The sequence below is a fragment of the Coregonus clupeaformis genome, chromosome 19 (genome assembly GCF_020615455.1).
Source record: "Coregonus clupeaformis isolate EN_2021a chromosome 19, ASM2061545v1, whole genome shotgun sequence".
In the NCBI taxonomy this organism is placed as follows: domain Eukaryota; kingdom Metazoa; phylum Chordata; class Actinopteri; order Salmoniformes; family Salmonidae; genus Coregonus; species Coregonus clupeaformis.
In genome coordinates, this window is record NC_059210.1 from 42,191,850 (window position 1) to 42,209,237 (window position 17,388).

A 17,388-nucleotide genomic window follows, 5' to 3' on the forward strand; every position below is an offset into this window, starting at 1 on the left:
GCACAATTGGCCCAGCGTCGTCCGGGTTTGGCCGGGGTAGGTCGTCATTGTAAATAAGAATTTGTTCTTAACTGACTTGACTAGTTAAATAAAGGTTAAATAAAAATAAATAAAATTGTACACTATTGGCATTCTCTCAACCAGCTTCATGAGGTAGTCACCTGGAATGCATTTCAATTAACAGGTGTGCCTTCTTAAAAGTTAATTTGTGGAATTTCTTTCCTTCATGCATTTGAGACAATCAGTTGTGTTGTGACAAAGTAGGTGGGGTTTACAGAAGATAGCCCTATTTGGTAAAAGACCAAGTCCATATTATGGCAAGAACAGCTCAAATAAGCAAAGAGAAACAACAGTCCATCATTACTTTAAGACACGAAGGTCAATCAATATGGAACATTTCAAGAACTTTGAAAGTTTCTTCAAGTGCAGTCGCAAAAACCATCAAGCGCTATGACGAAACTGGCTCTCATGAGTACCGCCACAGGAATGGAAGACCCAGAGTTACCAGCCTCAGAAATTGCAGGCCAAATAAATGCTCAAGTCACAGACACATCTCAACATCAACTGTTCTGAGGGGACTGTGTGAATCAGATCTTCATGGTCGAATTGCTGCAAAGAAACCACTACTAAAGGACACCAATAAGAAGAGACCTGCTTGGGCCAAGAAACACGAGCAATGGACATTACACCTGTGGAAATTTGTCCTTTGGTCTGGAGTCCAAATTGGAGATTTTTGGTTCCAACCGCTGTGTCTTTGTGAGACACAGTGTGGGTGAACGGATGATCTCCTCGTGTAGTTCCCACCGTGAAGCATGGAGGAGGAGGTGTTATGGTGCTGCTAAATGATGTAAATGTAAATGTAAATGGTGCTTTGCTGGTGACACAGTAATTTATTTAGAATTCAAGGCACACTTAACCAGCATGGCTACCACAGCATTCTACAGCGATATGTCATCCCATCTGGTTTGGGCTTAGTGGGACAATCATTTGTTTTTCAACAGGACAATGACCCAATACACCTCCAGGCTGTGTAAGGGCTATTTGACCAAGAAGGAGAGTGATGGAGTGCTGCATCAGATGACCTGGCCTCCACAATCCCCCGACCTCAACCCAATTGAGATTGTTTGGGATGAGTTAGACCGCAGAGTGAAGGAAAAGCATCCAACAAGTGCTCAGCATATGTGGGAACTCCTTCTCAAGACTGTTGGAAAGGCATTCCAGGTGAAGCTGGTTGAGGGAATGCCAAGAGTGTGCAAAGTGGTCATCAAGGGAAAGGGTGGCTACTTTGAAGAATCTCAAATATAAAATATATTTTGATTTGTTTAACACTTTTCTGGTTACTACATGATTCCATATGTGTTATTTCATAGTTTTGATGTCTTCACTATTATTCTAATGTAGAAAATAGTTAAAATAAAGAAAAACCCTTGAATGAGTAGGTGTGTCCAAACTTTTGACTGGTACTGTATGTTGAGTAGGACTCTCCCAGAGGTTAGATGATTTATTTTCACATATTACCTTTTTCACGTGAACACATTTGTCAATAACAATGTTGTGGCACCTAGAGGTGAGTCACGCTTCAATACAAAACAGAAGGTGCCGATGAGAAATGTACAATCCCAACTGACCTGTCTCTCACTCCCAATGAATGTCAGAGCAAGCAAACAGAGATTCCAGTGCATACGAATGGGCAGATTCCACCACTTTAAATCATGCCCCTACAGAGAGTAAAAGCTCATCGCAGTGCCTTCAGCTGCTAGCGGCATTAACTCCCTTTATTAGTTTACACTTCTACTCAGTATGGGGTATTTTTTTATGATTCATGCAGTGTTGTAGCGCCCTGCACCCTTGGCGTAGCTGCTATAATACTCCAATTCAGACAGTTTAGTGATGTCTGGTGTGTTGTTACTGGCCAGGTTCTCTCGTTCGCTGAATTCAAAGTTCTCTTCATCGTAGTCCTCCTGGTTCTCTATGTCAGGGGGGGCTTCTGAGGAAGGAAATGTAAAGACACACACATGAGCCCATCCTGTCCTCTCTCTCTCACACACACACACACACACACACACACACAGCCTCAGAGGACAACACAGTCCTCCCCTTCCCCTGCCTCCCTATCACTCTCCACCGATAGAGACAGGAATGTCTAATCCAAGCACTTCTATATTTACAAAACACAGAGGGAGAAGAGCGGCAGAGAAGCACCAAAACACTTGGCCAGTAGATTACAGTACATGCTGAGTCAAAGTGCATTAAGGGCAGACTGACTGAATGACAATAACGCAACATGAAGCCCACTGAAATTTCAAGTGTATCTGAGAAATAATGTAAACATAAACGCTACCGGTCAAAGGTTCTAGAACACCTACTCATTCAAGGATGTTTCTTTAATTTTTACTATTTTATACATTGTAGAATAATAGTGAAGACATCAAAACTATGAAATAACACATATGGAATCATGTAGTAACCAAAAAAGTGTTAAATCAAAATATATTTTATATTTGAGATTCTTCAAATAGCCACCCTTTGCCTTGATGACAGCTTTGCACACTCTTGGCATTCTCTCAACCAGATTCACCTGGAATGCTTTTCCAACAGTCTTGAAGGAGTTCCCACATATGCTGAGCACTTGTTGGGTGCTTTTCCTTCACTCTGCGGTCTGACTCATCCCAAACCATCTCAATTTGGTTGAGGTCGGGGGATTGTGGAGGCCAGGTTATCTGATGCAGCACTCCATCACACTCCTTCTTGGTCAAATAGCCCTTACACAGCCTGGAGGTGTGTTGGGTCATTGTCCTGTTGAAAAACAAATGATAGTCCCACTAAGTCCAAACCAGATGGGATGGCGTATCGATGCAGAATGCTGTGGTAGCCATGCTGTTTATGTGTGCCTTGAATTCTAAATAAATCACAGACAATGTCACCAGCAAAGCACCCCCACACCATAACACCTCTTCCTCCATGCTTTACGGTGGGAAATACACATGCTTTCACCCACACCGCGTCATCCTTTCACCCACACCGCGTCTCACAAAGACACAGCGGTTGGAACCAAAAATCTCAAATTTGGACTCCAGACCAAAGGACAAATTTCCACCGGGCTAATGTCCATCGCTTGCGTTTCTTGGCCCAAGCAAGTCTCTTCTTCTTATTGGTGTCCTTTAGCAGTGGTTTCTTTGCAGCAATTCGACTATGAAGGCCTGATTCACACAGTCTCCTCTGAACAGTTGATGTTGAGATGTGTCTGTTACTTGAACTCTGTGAAGCATTTATTTGGGCTGCAATTTCTGAGGCTGGTAACTCTAATGAACTTATCCTCTGCAGCTGGTAACTCTGGGTCTTCCATTCCTATGGCGGTCCTCATGAGAGCCAGTTTCATCATAGCGCTTGACGGTTTTGCGACTGCACTTGAAGAAACGTTCAAAGTTCTTGAAAGACTGACCTTCATGTCTTAAAGTAATGATGGACTGTCGTTTCTCTTTGCTTATTTGAGCTGTTCTTGCCCTTATATGGACTTGGTCTTTTACCAAATAGGGTTATCTTCTGTATACCCCCCCTACCTTGTCACAACACAACTGATTGGCTCAAACGCATTAAGAAGGAAATAAATTCCACAAATTAACTTTTAAGAAGGCACACCTGTTAATTGAAATGCATTCCAGGTGACTACCTGTATAAAATAGTAAAACTAAAGAAAAACCCTTGAATGAGTAGGTGTTCTAAAACTTTTGAACGGTAGTGTATTTACATATTTTTTACATGGTATTGCATTACTTAATTCATGACCAAATCATAACTGCCGTCAGGTGCGTAACTGACATAAGGTACAAACTGATGGATGGTATGACTCAATAGTAGTATGGTACTGATGTTAGTCACCTTGTCCGTCTGGTGAAGCGTCTAGGATGCCGTGTTTGACCTTCATGTGTCGGCTCAGATTGCCCTTCAGGTTGAACTTGCTGGAGCAGTAAGGACACTTGAAGGGCTTGCTGCCAGCGTGGAGATGCATGTGGCCCAGGAGGTTGTACATTCTGTTGAAAGATTTGCCACACACCTGCAACACAATAGAAGAACAATACTCTCAACACTCTAGGAACTGTGGAACTCAACCCATGCTGTCTATTGAGACCTACTCCTCTTACCTTGCACTTGAAAGGTTTGACAGGCAGGTGGACGATCATGTGTGTTTTGAGGGTCTGTTTCTGAATGAAGGTCTTAAAGCAGACGTGACACTGGAAGGGCCTGATGCTGGCGTGGATCAGCATGTGTCTCTTGAGGTTAGCAGAGAGGGTGAACTCCCGGGCACACACCTCACATTTGAATTCTTTCATACCCTGGGAAAATAGAGGGTTGGCAATTTAGTTAATTAGATAATTTTCTTGTTGATAAACAGCAAGCTATGGTTTCACAGAGACATTGAAATTAACATAAATATTGGTTGTTATTATAGAGAAGCATACACACACAAACACAAAGAAATCATAGGTCAGTGCAAGATGTGTAATTGCTGTACGGTAGACGTGAAATCCTTGCGTAATGGCCGCAACTTGATGCATACATATTAGCGCCACCAAGTGTTGGCTCTCTGAGCCTGTGATGCTCTCACAATATGGAAAGGTGCATGTTTAGTATTGAAAAGCATGTTAAAATATTAACATTAATGTTTGGATAAACCTAGATTTTGAACACTAAAAATACATGTAATTATTCATAACAATATTTGTAAGCCAGTGTTTGAGTAAATACTTTGTTAATGTGACACTATAATTACTAAGAGCGAGGCTCTAGGTCTAGGATGAATCATAGGTAGAGATCAGAGCATGGACTGTAGGATCAGGCATAAAAGGAGGTATGAGTTGGTATGACACACCTCACAGCACAAAGCACATACAGGAAGAGGTCAGGCCAAATACAATGAACCAAGCACTTTGAAGGCTATGTTTACACTGCAACTGGTTCGGGCAATAGGAATAACAGCCTTTATATATTTTGATATACCTCTGAGTTCACCTAACCCTGTCTGTCTCTGCCTCTTAATTAAAGTCTGTAAATTTATGGGAATATTGAGCAACACGCTATGGCCCTTATCTTAGTGTTTATCACATTAATCAAAGGGTTTGTGATTCATTAGAAGCAGAATTCTTGATTATCTTTTAGAGCTGCTGTGACCCCTAGGTGACCCTGTGAGAGCCTGGCCTATTCTGAAACGCTGAGCTGGGGTTAGAACAGGGGGAGTTAGAGCATAGCGTAATATATGGAACATCACAAGTCAGTGGGGTTTCAGTACCTGGTCGGTGAGGGCCTGCGGTATTAGTACCTTATGAGTGAGGGCATGCTGCTTGAGGTGATGGATCTGGACAAACTCCATGCCACACTCTGGGCAGACGTAGGGCCTTACGTTCTGGTGCTTCATGAGGTGGTTCTGCAGCTGGCTGCGGTAGGCAAAGGACTTGTTGCACTCGGTGCACTGGTAAGTGGTGGGGCCCTGGTGGCTGGTCTGGTGGCGCTTCAGATGGGCGTGGGTGGGGAACTCCATACCACACTGGGAACACAAGTGGCAGTGGCCGTTCTCATGCTTGTTCTCATGGGACCGGAGCTCGCTTGGGTAGGCGAAGCCTCGCCCACAGAAGCGGCAGCTGTAAGGCTTGATGTCCGAGTGCTGCAGCATGTGCCTCTTCAGGTGGCTGGTCTGGGTAAAGGCCTTCTTACACACGGTGCACTTGTGTGGCCGGGTGCCCTGGTGGGTGAGCAGGTGGGTCTGGAGGTGGCTGGGCTGCTTGAACAGCTTGCCGCAGTGCAGGCACTCATGGGGCTTGATGCCGTTGTGGCCCAGGATGTGGGTGACCAGGTTGTACTTGGAGGTGTACGACTTCTCACACATGCGGCACTTCCATCTCTTCAGGCCCTCTCCCACATCCACGCAGTAGGACTCATCTATCTGGACGTTGATGTCCAGCCGGTCAATCTGCATGCGCCTGGCTATCCCCTCAGCGTCTGCAGCCCACAGCATGCCCTGGCTGCTCTCGTCATAGTCCCCCACGGCCACGTCAGCAGACTCATAGGCCACCTCGCTGGACTCAAAGTAGTGGTTAATGGGATTGGGACTGTCTTCCCGGTCTCCTCCAGTCTTGAGGTTCAATACTCCGTCCTCCTCAGCTAACTCCTCTTCTTGCCCCTCTCCTCCTCTCCCCCTCCTCTCCTCTGGCCCCTGCTCTGGCCGTGCGTCTGTCTTGGTCTGACTGGACGTCTCTCTCACACACACAGCACAGTTACCACAGCTCTGCTCCTCCTTCAGAGGCCCTCTGTGAGTGGCTGGCTCCTCCATCTTGCCTGGGCTGCTAGGGTCTTTCACCATGTGGATGCAGGACGGAGGGGTTTCAGACTCTCCCCGCTCCCCTTTGACCCGAGTCTGTATGCTGAGGACCTTGTGAGGGGGCTCCCCTGGTGCTCCTCCTTCATTCCTGGGCCTCCTTGTCCTCCCTCTGGGCCCGGGGCGCCTCCTCTCATTGCTGTGGGGCTCCGACTCCCCTGCAGGCTCAGCCAGGTAGTCCCCGTTGGCCCCAATCAGCTGGTCAGCGTACTCATACTCCATGCCCTCTGGAGGGGGAGGGGTCCTGACATACTCCCTGGGCTCGCCCATGTAGAAGCCGTTGGGGGCGATGGTGGCTCCAAAGATCTCATTCTGGGAGATGAGGCCCAGGACAGCAGCCTGGGCTAGAGACAGTACCACCACAGGGTCTGTCTGTGTTCCTGCATCCACCTGGCCCTCTATCACCTTGGGGTAGCACCGCACCAGACTGCCACTCTCCTCCTCCCGGCAGAGAACAAACACACAGCACAGATCAGGTCAGCACACAGAAGCAGCCCACATCACACAAGTACATGTATTCAGCATTGTGAGGTTGCTTTATAACATAAGACACGTTGCTTACACATATTGCTTAACTACAAGGACTGACCAACAGATCTCTCTAAGTGATATGGATTCCTAAGAAATCAATGGTAGGTGTGTGTGGTGGGAATAATGATTAAGGATAGCCCTTAAGATCCCTGAAGTGGTCTAACATTTGTTTGTTATGCAACTCTCCTTCCCTACAACTCCACTGTTACAAGAATGTTTCCCAGACAGTGTTAGCCAGCTAGAGACAGTCAGCCGCATTCTGACAACGCCTGGCTTCTTTGCTCTGAATCCAGCAGAGAACATTCGATGGAGGAGATAAGGCCGATCTGTGCCTGAGCCCCGCTTCCTTCCTTGACATCCTTTAAAATAATAAGGAACACAAATGGGATGCAGGTCCAACCAGGAAGTGGACTTCCGTGGCCTGTCCACAGAGCTTCCTGTGTAGTCCAGAGTGGCCCTGGCCAAGCTGACCATGCTGGGTTCATCATCAATGGGCTGGAGGCTGGGGCTATCTATCAGTCCCATTCACGAGGAGCAAGCCTAGCTGTCTGCCTTGCACTGCTAACAATAGGCTAACAACAAACACATACTCTCCTCTCACAGTTTACCTGCCCTGCCACTAGGCTTCCGTAACACCGTAACACGGTGATATATGACAGACTCAGTTATAACCATGACAAAAATATGATTGAGAGGAGAACTCTCAATTCTTTCTGTATTCAAGACTTATACATAATATTAATGTTATGGTATAAACTGAAATGCAGCATTATAAACTACGAATTATTGTGTTTCCCCTCTAGATGTTTGAAAAGGCAAAAAATAGTGGAACTAGAAGTAAGCTAAATGCTGGCACGACCAAGCCTCAGCTCCATGATAAATGAGAGGTCACTAGTGTACCCTGATACTTTCAGGTCTTTCCTACAAATCTGGTGTAATGATGGGAAAATGCATGAGAAAGACATTAGTCTCTTTATAGGCCTACACCTTAGTCTAGGACACACACTCCCACAGATCATGAGCTGCTACCTTTAATAATACAATACTGAGGAAAGAGACAGAGAGGATGGAGAGAGGGGAAAAGGGAGGGGGAGAGAGAGAAGGGAAAGAGGGAAGGGTTGGGTAGACCTGGATGCCCTGATAACCACGTCATTTATAATTACTGCTTTTAAAGTAGTCAGACAAGGACAGACTGTGTTTGTGAGAGAGGAACACAGAGAGTGAGTGAGGTGTGTATCTCTCTCTCTCTCTCTGTGAGTGTGTGTGTCTGTCTGTGTGTCTGTGTCTCTGTGTGGCTCTGTGTGGGTGTGTGTCTGTGTGTGTCTGTGTGTGTCTGTGTGTGTATGTGTGTCTGTCTGTGTGTCTGTCTGTGTGTGTGTGAGAGAGAAAGAAAGAAGGAGAGGGAGGAAGAGAAAGAGAGGGAGATGTGGGCGGGGGAGGAGTGGAGGGAGGGAGAGAAATGAGATGGAGGGCCTGAAAGATAAAGAAAGAGTAGGGAGGGAGGGAAGAGGAGGGAGGGGAAGGGAGAGATTGAGTGAGCATGTGAGAGAGAAGGGGAGAGGGAGAGAAAGGAAAAGGAGAGGGAGGGGTGTGGGGGGAGTGAAAGAGACAGATAGAGACAGAGTGAGTGAGTGAGAGAAAGAGAGAAAGGAGGGGAGTTAGAGAGGGGTGGAAGGAAGGAGAAAAACACGACAAAATGAAAGGCAGGGAAAATGAAAGACAAATAACATAGAAACAGAAAGGCAAGATAGTATATGCAAGAAGCCATAGTTATACATTTGAAGTTGTATGTTAAAGCAGGTTTAAGACAAAATGTCAAACAATGACAACCAAATTATTAATAATAGCCTAGCAAATGTGTGACAAAGACAGAGAGAATAGTTAGTAGTCTAGTCTTATCTGTAAAAGATGTTCTTGCTGCAGTACTCTATGAATGTAGAAAAGTAATCTCTTTTGACTTCGAGAGACACAGTAACCACCTTTAAAACATACAACAACCTCACTATCTGAACTAGTATTGTAATCACAGTCTCAGAGGTTAGGCTAATAACTCACCACATTGTTCCTGGTGTGATGTTTGAGGTGTTTCAGGGATCTCATCCTTCAGGAGAACTGAGTGGAGTAAAAAAAATCCAGCTCCTATTTATATCTGTGGGAGAGTGGGGCGGTCCCACGGCTCATCCTCCTCCTACTGTTGCTGTTATCAGAACTGACTGTGCCTGCCCCGCCTCCCCACCCCCCTCCACACACACACACACACACACACACACACACACACACACACACACACACACACACACACACACACACACACACACACACACACACAGTATCACCCCATTTCTTTCTTTCCCTCCCTCCCCCTTCCTTCCTCCCATCTCACTTCTCGCTCTCTCTCCCCCTCTCCTTTTTCATTCTCTCTCTAGTCTCCCCCCCCCCTTCTCTCTCTCTCACATACACATCTACAAACACACACACATATAGCACACACATTTTATCTCTCTTTCTCACCACACACATTTCAGCATGACCCTTCAACACACATTTCTCTTTAAGGCACACAGAAACCCAAGTTCTAGCCTATCTGCTCTTTATCACACTCATACTTTGCATTTCCTTTTGCAAGCATACTCCAACACACAAACAATTATAACATCTAATCAGTAGTATGGGTGTAGGTGTGTCTGTCAGTGGCTGTCACACAGATAGTGACTGAGATATGCTAAAATATTTACTTTCTAGAGAACATGTCGTTTGTTGGCTTTATTTCTTAAATTAAATGTATTAAAAGCAAAACAGTTTTAAGTGTACCATGTCTGACATTCAGTAGAAAAATGAGTGACAAAAGAAAGAGAAAGAAAGGAGAGAAAAGCAGTTAGGAAAGAGAGGGAGGGAGTAAGACAGACGTGGGGGAGAGAGAATAAGAAAGAAAGAGGGAGAGGGAAGGGGAATGAGGCAGAGAGGAGGGAGGAAGGGGGGTGAGAGAGACAGAAAGAAAAAGAGAGAGAGGAAAGAGAGATGGGGGAGGAGGAGGAGGGAAGAACAGAATGCAGCAGAAAAGGAGGAAGAAGGGATAGGAGAGACGGGGGGAGGGAGAGCAAAGCATAAGAAAGGATGTGGTAAAAGAAAGAGAAAGAAAGAAAGAAAGAGAAAAGAAAATAGAGGAGGGAGGGGGAGTGCTGGAGAGGGGGGGGGGAAGAGAGAGAGCGAGGGCTGAAAGAAAATGCAGTGAAAGAAGGAGAAGGGGGAGGGAGGGCTAGAGGAAAGAAGAGAGAAAAAGAGAAGAAAAAAAGGGGGATGGTGGAGTGTGAAAATAAAAGAGTCCATCAGCAAGAGAGAGAGAGAGGGGGAGTGCAGAATGAGAGAGAGAGAGAGAGAGAGAGAGAGAGAGAGAGAGAGAGAGAGAGAGAGAGAGAGAGAGAGAGAGAGAGAGAGAGAGAGAGAGAGAGAGGGGGGGAGTGCAGAATGAGAGAGAGAGAGAGAGAGAGAGAGAGAGAGAGAGAGAGAGAGAGAGAGAGAGAGAGAGAGAGAGAGAGAGAGAGAGAGAGAGAGAGGGGGAGTGCAGAATGAGAGAGAGAGAGAGAGAGAGAGAGAGAGAGAGAGAGCGAGAGAGAGAGAGAGAGAGAGAGAGAGAGAGAGAGAGAGAGAGAGAGAGAGAGAGAGAGAGAGAGAGAGAGGAAAAACAGCACGGGAAGACATTAACTATTGAACTTCCAGATTTATTTCAGGCTGTGTTCAGAAACAGTGCGGCAAAGTACCTGCGGGCTGAGCACTGGGTGTGTGCTTAGGTAGTCCGACTCTGGATGATCTTAGTAATGAGACAGGTACGCTATTATGACCATGCTTCTCTTTAACTCAGAAACAACAGATCAATATCCCTGACAGAGTGCTACTGTCACAACACACACTAGTGATAGATCAGTGATAGTCAGATTTGATAACATTTCCTCAGAGAGAGACTCAGCTGCCAGGGGTCAGCTTTACCCTGTGAGGAGGGACATCTACTAATAGTGACATGAATTATGCTGTGGGACAAGTATTGTACATGCAAAATACTGTATCTTACTGTGTGTCTTTGTTACACACACACAGTCTATATGAACACATGCCAATCCTGATTGTATAGAGCATAATATTCTCTCCTAAATAACAGGAAAGGGCAAACCTTGAAAACCTTGATCAATCATCAGCAGTTGGGATTGCTGTGAGAATGAGAGGGAGAGAGAGAGAGAGGGGAGAAGGAGATAGGGAGTGAGAGCGAGGGAGAGAGAGATTGAGTGAGGGTGTGCGTGAGGGGGGGAGATAGCAGGAAGTCGAGAGAGAATGGGAAAGAAAATAGAAGGAGAGCAAGGGAAGAAACAAAGATAAGAGGCTGAAAGACAAAGAAACCACATGGAAGAAACAACAAGGGACATGTACATTAAACACAGAACTAGCCTATGGGGAAAATGAAAAAGACTGAGACAACAAAAGTTTGGGGAAGGAACACACTGGCTCCGTTCCAGGCCCACATCTTCACAACACAGAACCTGTCCAGTTGCCCATCTGCCTATACATATGGGGCTGCTGCTGGAAACCAGCACTAATATGATAGAGAGAGCGAGAGAGAAACATACAATGAATAATGAGAGCCTGCTCATGTCACCTCTCTGTGTGTTTCCACAGGTTTCCACATGCATCCGTACTGAGAGAAACAGAGGGAAGTGAGCCATGGCCCAGCTCTCACTGGTGTAGCTACTAACAGTGTTTCCACTGTGTGTGTGTGTGTGTGTGTGTGTGTGTGTGTGTGTGTGTGTGTGTGTGTGTGTGTGTGTGTGTGTGTGTGTGTGTGTGTGTGTGTGTGTGTGTGTGTGTGTATGCCTGGGAAGGGGAACAGGCACACACTGACACCAACACACACTTTCAGTTCCCTCCACTGCCCTGGAGCTCTGAAACAACACACTTCTGAAATTGGTGTCTGTGTGAGTTACTGTAATAAGTTTCTCTTTACATTTCCTCACAGACTGGTTCTTTACATGCTATGATCTATAAGAGAGGAACCATAATATAGCCAACAGTATCATATCTCAGTGAGTCAGATTTGATAACATTTCCTCAGAGAGAGAGACTCAGCTGCCAGGGGTAAGCCTTACCCTGTGAAGAGGGACTTCTACTAATAGTGACATGGAATTATGCTGTGGGACACGTATTGACTGTACATACAAAACATCTTACTTTGTTTCTTTGCTAAACACACAAACACAAACACACCCACACCCTCCTTCTCCATATGTTCCCCTACCTCCCTTGTGTAATGAGCTCACATAGCCAGTGCTTCAGAGACATCTTCATTCATCATAGTGACAGAGTAGGGAGAATGGCATCAGATCTTATGGTAGCTGAGGGTAACGCTAAGCTTTGGACATTGAGTCTGCACCTCCATTAGAACTACTAGTAACCATCTGCAAAAAACAACTAAAGACTTCAAGATATACACAGTGTATAAAACATTAGGAACACCTTAATATTGAGTTGCACCCCTTTTGCCTTCAGAACAGCCTCAATTCGTCAGGGCATGGACTCTACAAGGTGTCGAAAGCGTTCCACATGGATGCTGGCCCATGTTGACTCCAATGCTTCCCACAGTTGTGTCAAGTTGGCTGGATGTCCTTTGGGAGGTGGACCATTCTTGAAACATATGGGAAACTGTTGAGTGTGAAAAACCCAGCAGTGTTGCAGTTCTTGACACACTCAAACCGTTGTGCCTGGCACCTACTACCATACCCAGTTCAAAGGTACTTAAATCTTTTGTCTTGCCCATTCACCCTCTGAATGGCACACATACGCAATCCATCTCTCAATTGTCTCAAGGCTTAAAGTCCTTATTTAACCTGTCTACTCCCCTTCATCTACACTGATTGAAGTGGATTTAACAAGTGATATCAATAAGGGATCATAACTTTCACCTGAATTCACCTGGTCAGTCTCATGGAACGAGCAGCATATTTTGTATACTCAGTGTATATTCAAATTTCAGGTGGGGTAGAGAAAGAGTTCTCTGACCAGTGTCTTTCCAGTTAACTCCTTCAGATTGTCTACACCCTGGGAAACAACGATGTGAAAAAAACGTCCCGCTCTGGTTTTGAACCTGGGCTTGTAATCAGTCCTGTGGGTTAATGTTATTTGTGGTCTAGTGGCCTGTCTGGCCACCCATCTCAGACCTGTACCAGGAAGCAGCCAGGCCCAGAGTCAAAGCCACCCCAGCCTCACCTCACCTCGCATGGCACACTGATATAATGGTGTGCCTCAAGCATGATTAGCCGCTATAATTAAGCTTCTCCCCAAAAAACAGCAGGCTTTTTCATAAGCACAGACAATTGTACAGCTTGAATGCGAGTGTCGCAGATGGAATATTGGAATGGGTATAAAAGCTGCCCCACCATGCCTGCATCTCTCCAGCTCTCTGCTATCAGGTGAACCCTGGAAACAGAAACATGGACAGGTGAGCACCCAACACAGTGATATGGGCTCAGTCCTCACTGAGTACATACTATGCAGTAACTTTACGTGTTAGATAAGCATGATCTGCAAGCAGGCAAAGTTGGCCTATAGATGACTTACACAGACAACACTTACTCAAGCAAACAAACACGTATCTGCAGCAAATGCGGCATTACTGATTGAACAATACAGATCTCTGAAGTATTTTTTTCAATTTTAGCAACTAGCAACTCACATGCCCTGCCCACCTGAGGATCTTTTTTCAGCCATCTATTTCCTGTGTTTGAGGGATGCAAAATTCCCTTAAATCTCGCTGGATTGATTGCTTTCATTTTCCTCCTGCGACTCTTTCATACTCTTGCTTGTGCCTGTAGTTTTTTCCAGTTAACTTTACGACAGTGGAAATGTTTTAATGACCTGTCAAACACACCCCAGTAATGACTGAAATGAGCTCAATTGAATATATTGTCTTTCTGTTGCATTGATAAGAACGCTAAAGCTTTGTCAGGGATTTAACATATCATCTCGACACTTACATCACAAGAAAGAGAAGAAAGATAATGAATGAGGCAGTCTAGACAGCGCAGGTGAGTGCAGGTAGGCCTAGACAGGACGTTTTGGTGGTTGCAGCCCTGTTCCAGCCCTTTATGTTAATGAGTTCATATATGCAAATACACCTGTGTTTTATGCAAATTAGGCACATAATATAAAATACACAAAATATAAAATAAATACCTAATACCATTAGAAAATGCATAAATGAGTGCATAAAAAAAAGAAGACATTTGACAATAAATTAAATACCTGAATTCCCACCAACATCCCTGAACTCTGATTATTTGTCCGTGCCAGTAAAATGTTTCATGTGCTATAATTCAGTCAATACCTGATGGATTTTTTTAATTCAAAAAGTTTGGAGTATCTTCATCCATTGTCCAACTATTGCATTTATTATAATTGTTTTTAAAACCTTAACAATTTTGATGTCACGCTCTGGCTCCGGGACTGTGTTGTTTGAGCCAGGGTGTATTCATTTGGTTGTGTTGGGTATAGGGTGTGTTCATTTGTTGTGTTTGGTATTGGTTTTGTTTTCCGTGTTTGGTCAAGTGACTCCCAATCGGAGGTAACGAGTGTCAGCTGTCGGCTCGTTATCTCTGATTGGGAGCCATATTTAAACTGTCTGTGTTCACCTTATGTTTGTGGGTTTTTGTTCCTAGTCAGTCATTGTCACTGTGGACTTCACTATCGTCATTTATGTTGTTGTTTTCGTGGTTGCTTTAATTAAATAAAGTCAACATGTTCGCTAAACACGCTGCGCCTTGGTCCGCTTCCTTAGACGATCGTGACAGAAAAACCCACCACAAAAGGACCAAGCAGCGTGTCCAGGAGCAAAGAGACTGGACATGGGAGGAGGCGCCTGGTAAGGAGATCGAGAGGCTGGCGATGGCCCAGGTGGGCAAATCGTGGTCCTGGGAGGACATGCTCGGGGGCAAGGGACCTTGGGGGAAGATCAAGGCCCTGGCGAGAGAGGAGCAACGGCGTCAGCAGGGTCATCGTCGGAAGGACGAGAGGCAACCCCAAAAAGTTTTTTGGGGGGGGCACATGGCTTGGGCGACTGGGCAGCAGGAGGCTGCCACAGAGAGACGTGGAGAGAAGGCTACCGGATTACGGGAGCCATTGGCGAGTAGAGGGAGGGAAGCAGTTGAGGCACGGCGTGAGAGACTGAGGTGTGTTACCAGTCCGGTCCGGCCCGTTCCTGATCCCCGGTTAAGGCCAGTGGTGTGTGTTCCCAGTACGGACCGGCCTGTTCCTACTCCACGCACCAAGCCCACGGTGTGCGTCGCCAGTCCAGCCCGGCCGGTTCCTGCTCCACGTACTAAGCCTACGGTGTACGTCGCCAGCCCAGCCCGGCCTGTTCCTGCTTCTCGCATCAAGCCTACGGTGCGCGTCGCCAGCCCGACCCGGCCTGTTCCTGCTCCACGTACGAAGCCTACGGTGTGCGTGGCCAGTCCAGCCCGGCCGGTTCCTGCTCCACGTACTAAGCCTACGGTGAACGTCGCCAGCCCAGCCCGGCCTGTTCCTGCTCAACGCACAAAGCCTACGGTGTGCGTCGCCAGCCCAGCCCGGCCTGTTCCTGCTCCACGTACGAAGCCTAAGGTGTGCGTCGCCAGCCCAGCCCGGCCTGTTCCTGCCACCCGCACCAAGTGTACGGTGCGCGTCGCCAGCCCGACCCGGCCTGTTCCTGCCACTCGCACCAAACCTACGGTGCGCGTCGCCAGCCCGGTCCGGCCTGTTCCTGCCACTCGCACCAAGCCAAGGGTGCGAGTCGTCAGCCTGGTCCAGCCCGTTCCTGCTACTCGCACCAAGCCAAGGGTGCGAGTCGTCAGCCTGGTTCAGCTCGTCCCTGCTACTCGCACCAAGCCAAGGGTGCGAGCCGTCAGTCTGATCCAGCCCATTCCTGCTACTCGCACCAAGCCAGGGATGCCAGTCTTCAGCCTGGTGAGGCCTGTTCCGGCTCCACGCACCAGGCAAAGGGTGCGTATCGTCTGCCAGTTCTGGTCCATTCCTACCTCACGCGCCAAGCCAGGGGTGCGCGTCGGAGGTCCTGATCCAGCAAGCTGGGTCAGATCGGACTGGGGGCACTACGGGGGGATTGAAGAGGGGTGGTGGTCAAGCCCGGAGCCGGAGCCGCCTCCGAGGAGCAACACCCACCCAGCCCTCCCCTATTTTGGGGTGTAGGCGCGGTCGGAGTCCGCGCCTTTAGGGGGGGGGTACTGTCACGCTCTGGCTCCGGGACTGTGTTGTTTGAGCCAGGGTGTATTCATTTGGTTGTGTTGGGTATAGGGTGTGTTCATTTGTTGTGTTTGGTATTGGTTTTGTTTTCCGTGTTTGGTCAAGTGACTCCCAATCGGAGGTAACGAGTGTCAACTGTCGGCTCGTTATCTCTGATTGGGAGCCATATTTAAACTGTCTGTGTTCACCTTATGTTTGTGGGTTTTTGTTCCTAGTCAGTCATTGTCACTGTGGACTTCACTATCGTCATTTATGTTGTTGTTTTCGTGGTTGCTTTAATTAAATAAAGTCAACATGTTCGCTAAACACGCTGCGCCTTGGTCCGCTTCCTTAGACGATCGTGACATTTGATAACCTTTGGTACTGTTAGATTATTCTAACAAATCAGTCTCACAGACACAGAGACAGGATGCAGAGATGGGCAGAGACAAAATCCTAAATAAAAGATGACTCCCCTCATTCTGCACAGGGCTACTAAATGGAAAGACAGAATATTAGGAATGAAATAGCTCTGCTAGGAGACAACATTGGAGAAAGGAGTGTGGGAGAGCTGGGGGAAAAGACTGAATATAAAGGAGAAAAGACAGAGTTGAGGGAGGAGAGGAGAAGAGCATTCAGCAAGGAGGATATAAAAGGAGCAGAGAGGGGGGCGAGGGAGTGAGACAGAGCTATGGAAGGAAAGAGAGAAAAAGGAGAGAGAGAGGAAGAGAGAGAGCATAAGAGAGCGAGAGAAAAGAGGGGGGCATGGGAGAGCGAGAGAGAGAGCGGGAGTGGAGAGCGAGTGAGAGGAGAGAGAGATCAAGAGAGAGGGGGGAGTGAGGGGGAGTGAGTGAGAGAGAAGCAGAGACAGAGGACGAGAGAGAAAGACAGAGAGAAGAGAAAAACAGAGAGGGGGAAGGGAGAAAGAAAGAGAGCCACAAGAGACTCAAAAACCACAGAATAAAAAGCCTCTGTCTGCCTGTAATTCTATATAGATATACAAATAGGATATGAATATATAGATAGTCTCTGTATGCATCTATGACAGAGTAGAAGACCACAGTACAGCATATAGCATGGACCTCAAATTAATTTAATCAGTCACTAAACACAAAGTGGCACCATGGAGGAAAGATACATATATTTTCCTATCAAATATAGCCTACATCTTCATTTTAAGATGAGGTTTGTGATAGATCTACCCAGATATCTCATCCCAAGGACTTTGAGCCTCA

General features: G+C 46.6%; 1 protein-coding gene across 1 annotated transcript; it reads right to left on the reverse strand.

The window, feature by feature from the left end:
• Positions 1-1,402: 1,402 nt before the first annotated feature.
• Positions 1,403-9,001, reverse strand: LOC121531929 (zinc finger protein 710). Its single transcript, XM_041837497.2, has 5 exons — positions 8,957-9,001; positions 5,288-6,811; positions 4,143-4,334; positions 3,880-4,054; positions 1,403-1,987 (listed from the first exon to the last, which is right to left on the reverse strand). The coding sequence occupies exons 1-5, from the start codon at positions 8,999-9,001 to the stop codon at positions 1,821-1,823; spliced, it is 2,103 nt and encodes a 700-aa protein (XP_041693431.2). The 3' UTR covers positions 1,403-1,820.
• Between the last annotated feature and the right edge of the window lie 8,387 nt (positions 9,002-17,388).

Excerpts from the sequence above, each read along its gene's own strand:
- LOC121531929 (XM_041837497.2), bottom strand. The coding sequence starts at position 9,001 with ATGAGATCCCTGAAACACCTCAAACATCACACCAGGAACAATGTG. Across the intron at positions 6,812-8,956 it reads ATCACACCAGGAACAATGTG|GAGGAGAGTGGCAGTCTGGT; the intron begins GTGAGTTATTAG and ends CTCTGCCGGGAG. Across the intron at positions 1,988-3,879 it reads CGCTTCACCAGACGGACAAG|AAGCCCCCCCTGACATAGAG; the intron begins GTGACTAACATC and ends TTCCTTCCTCAG.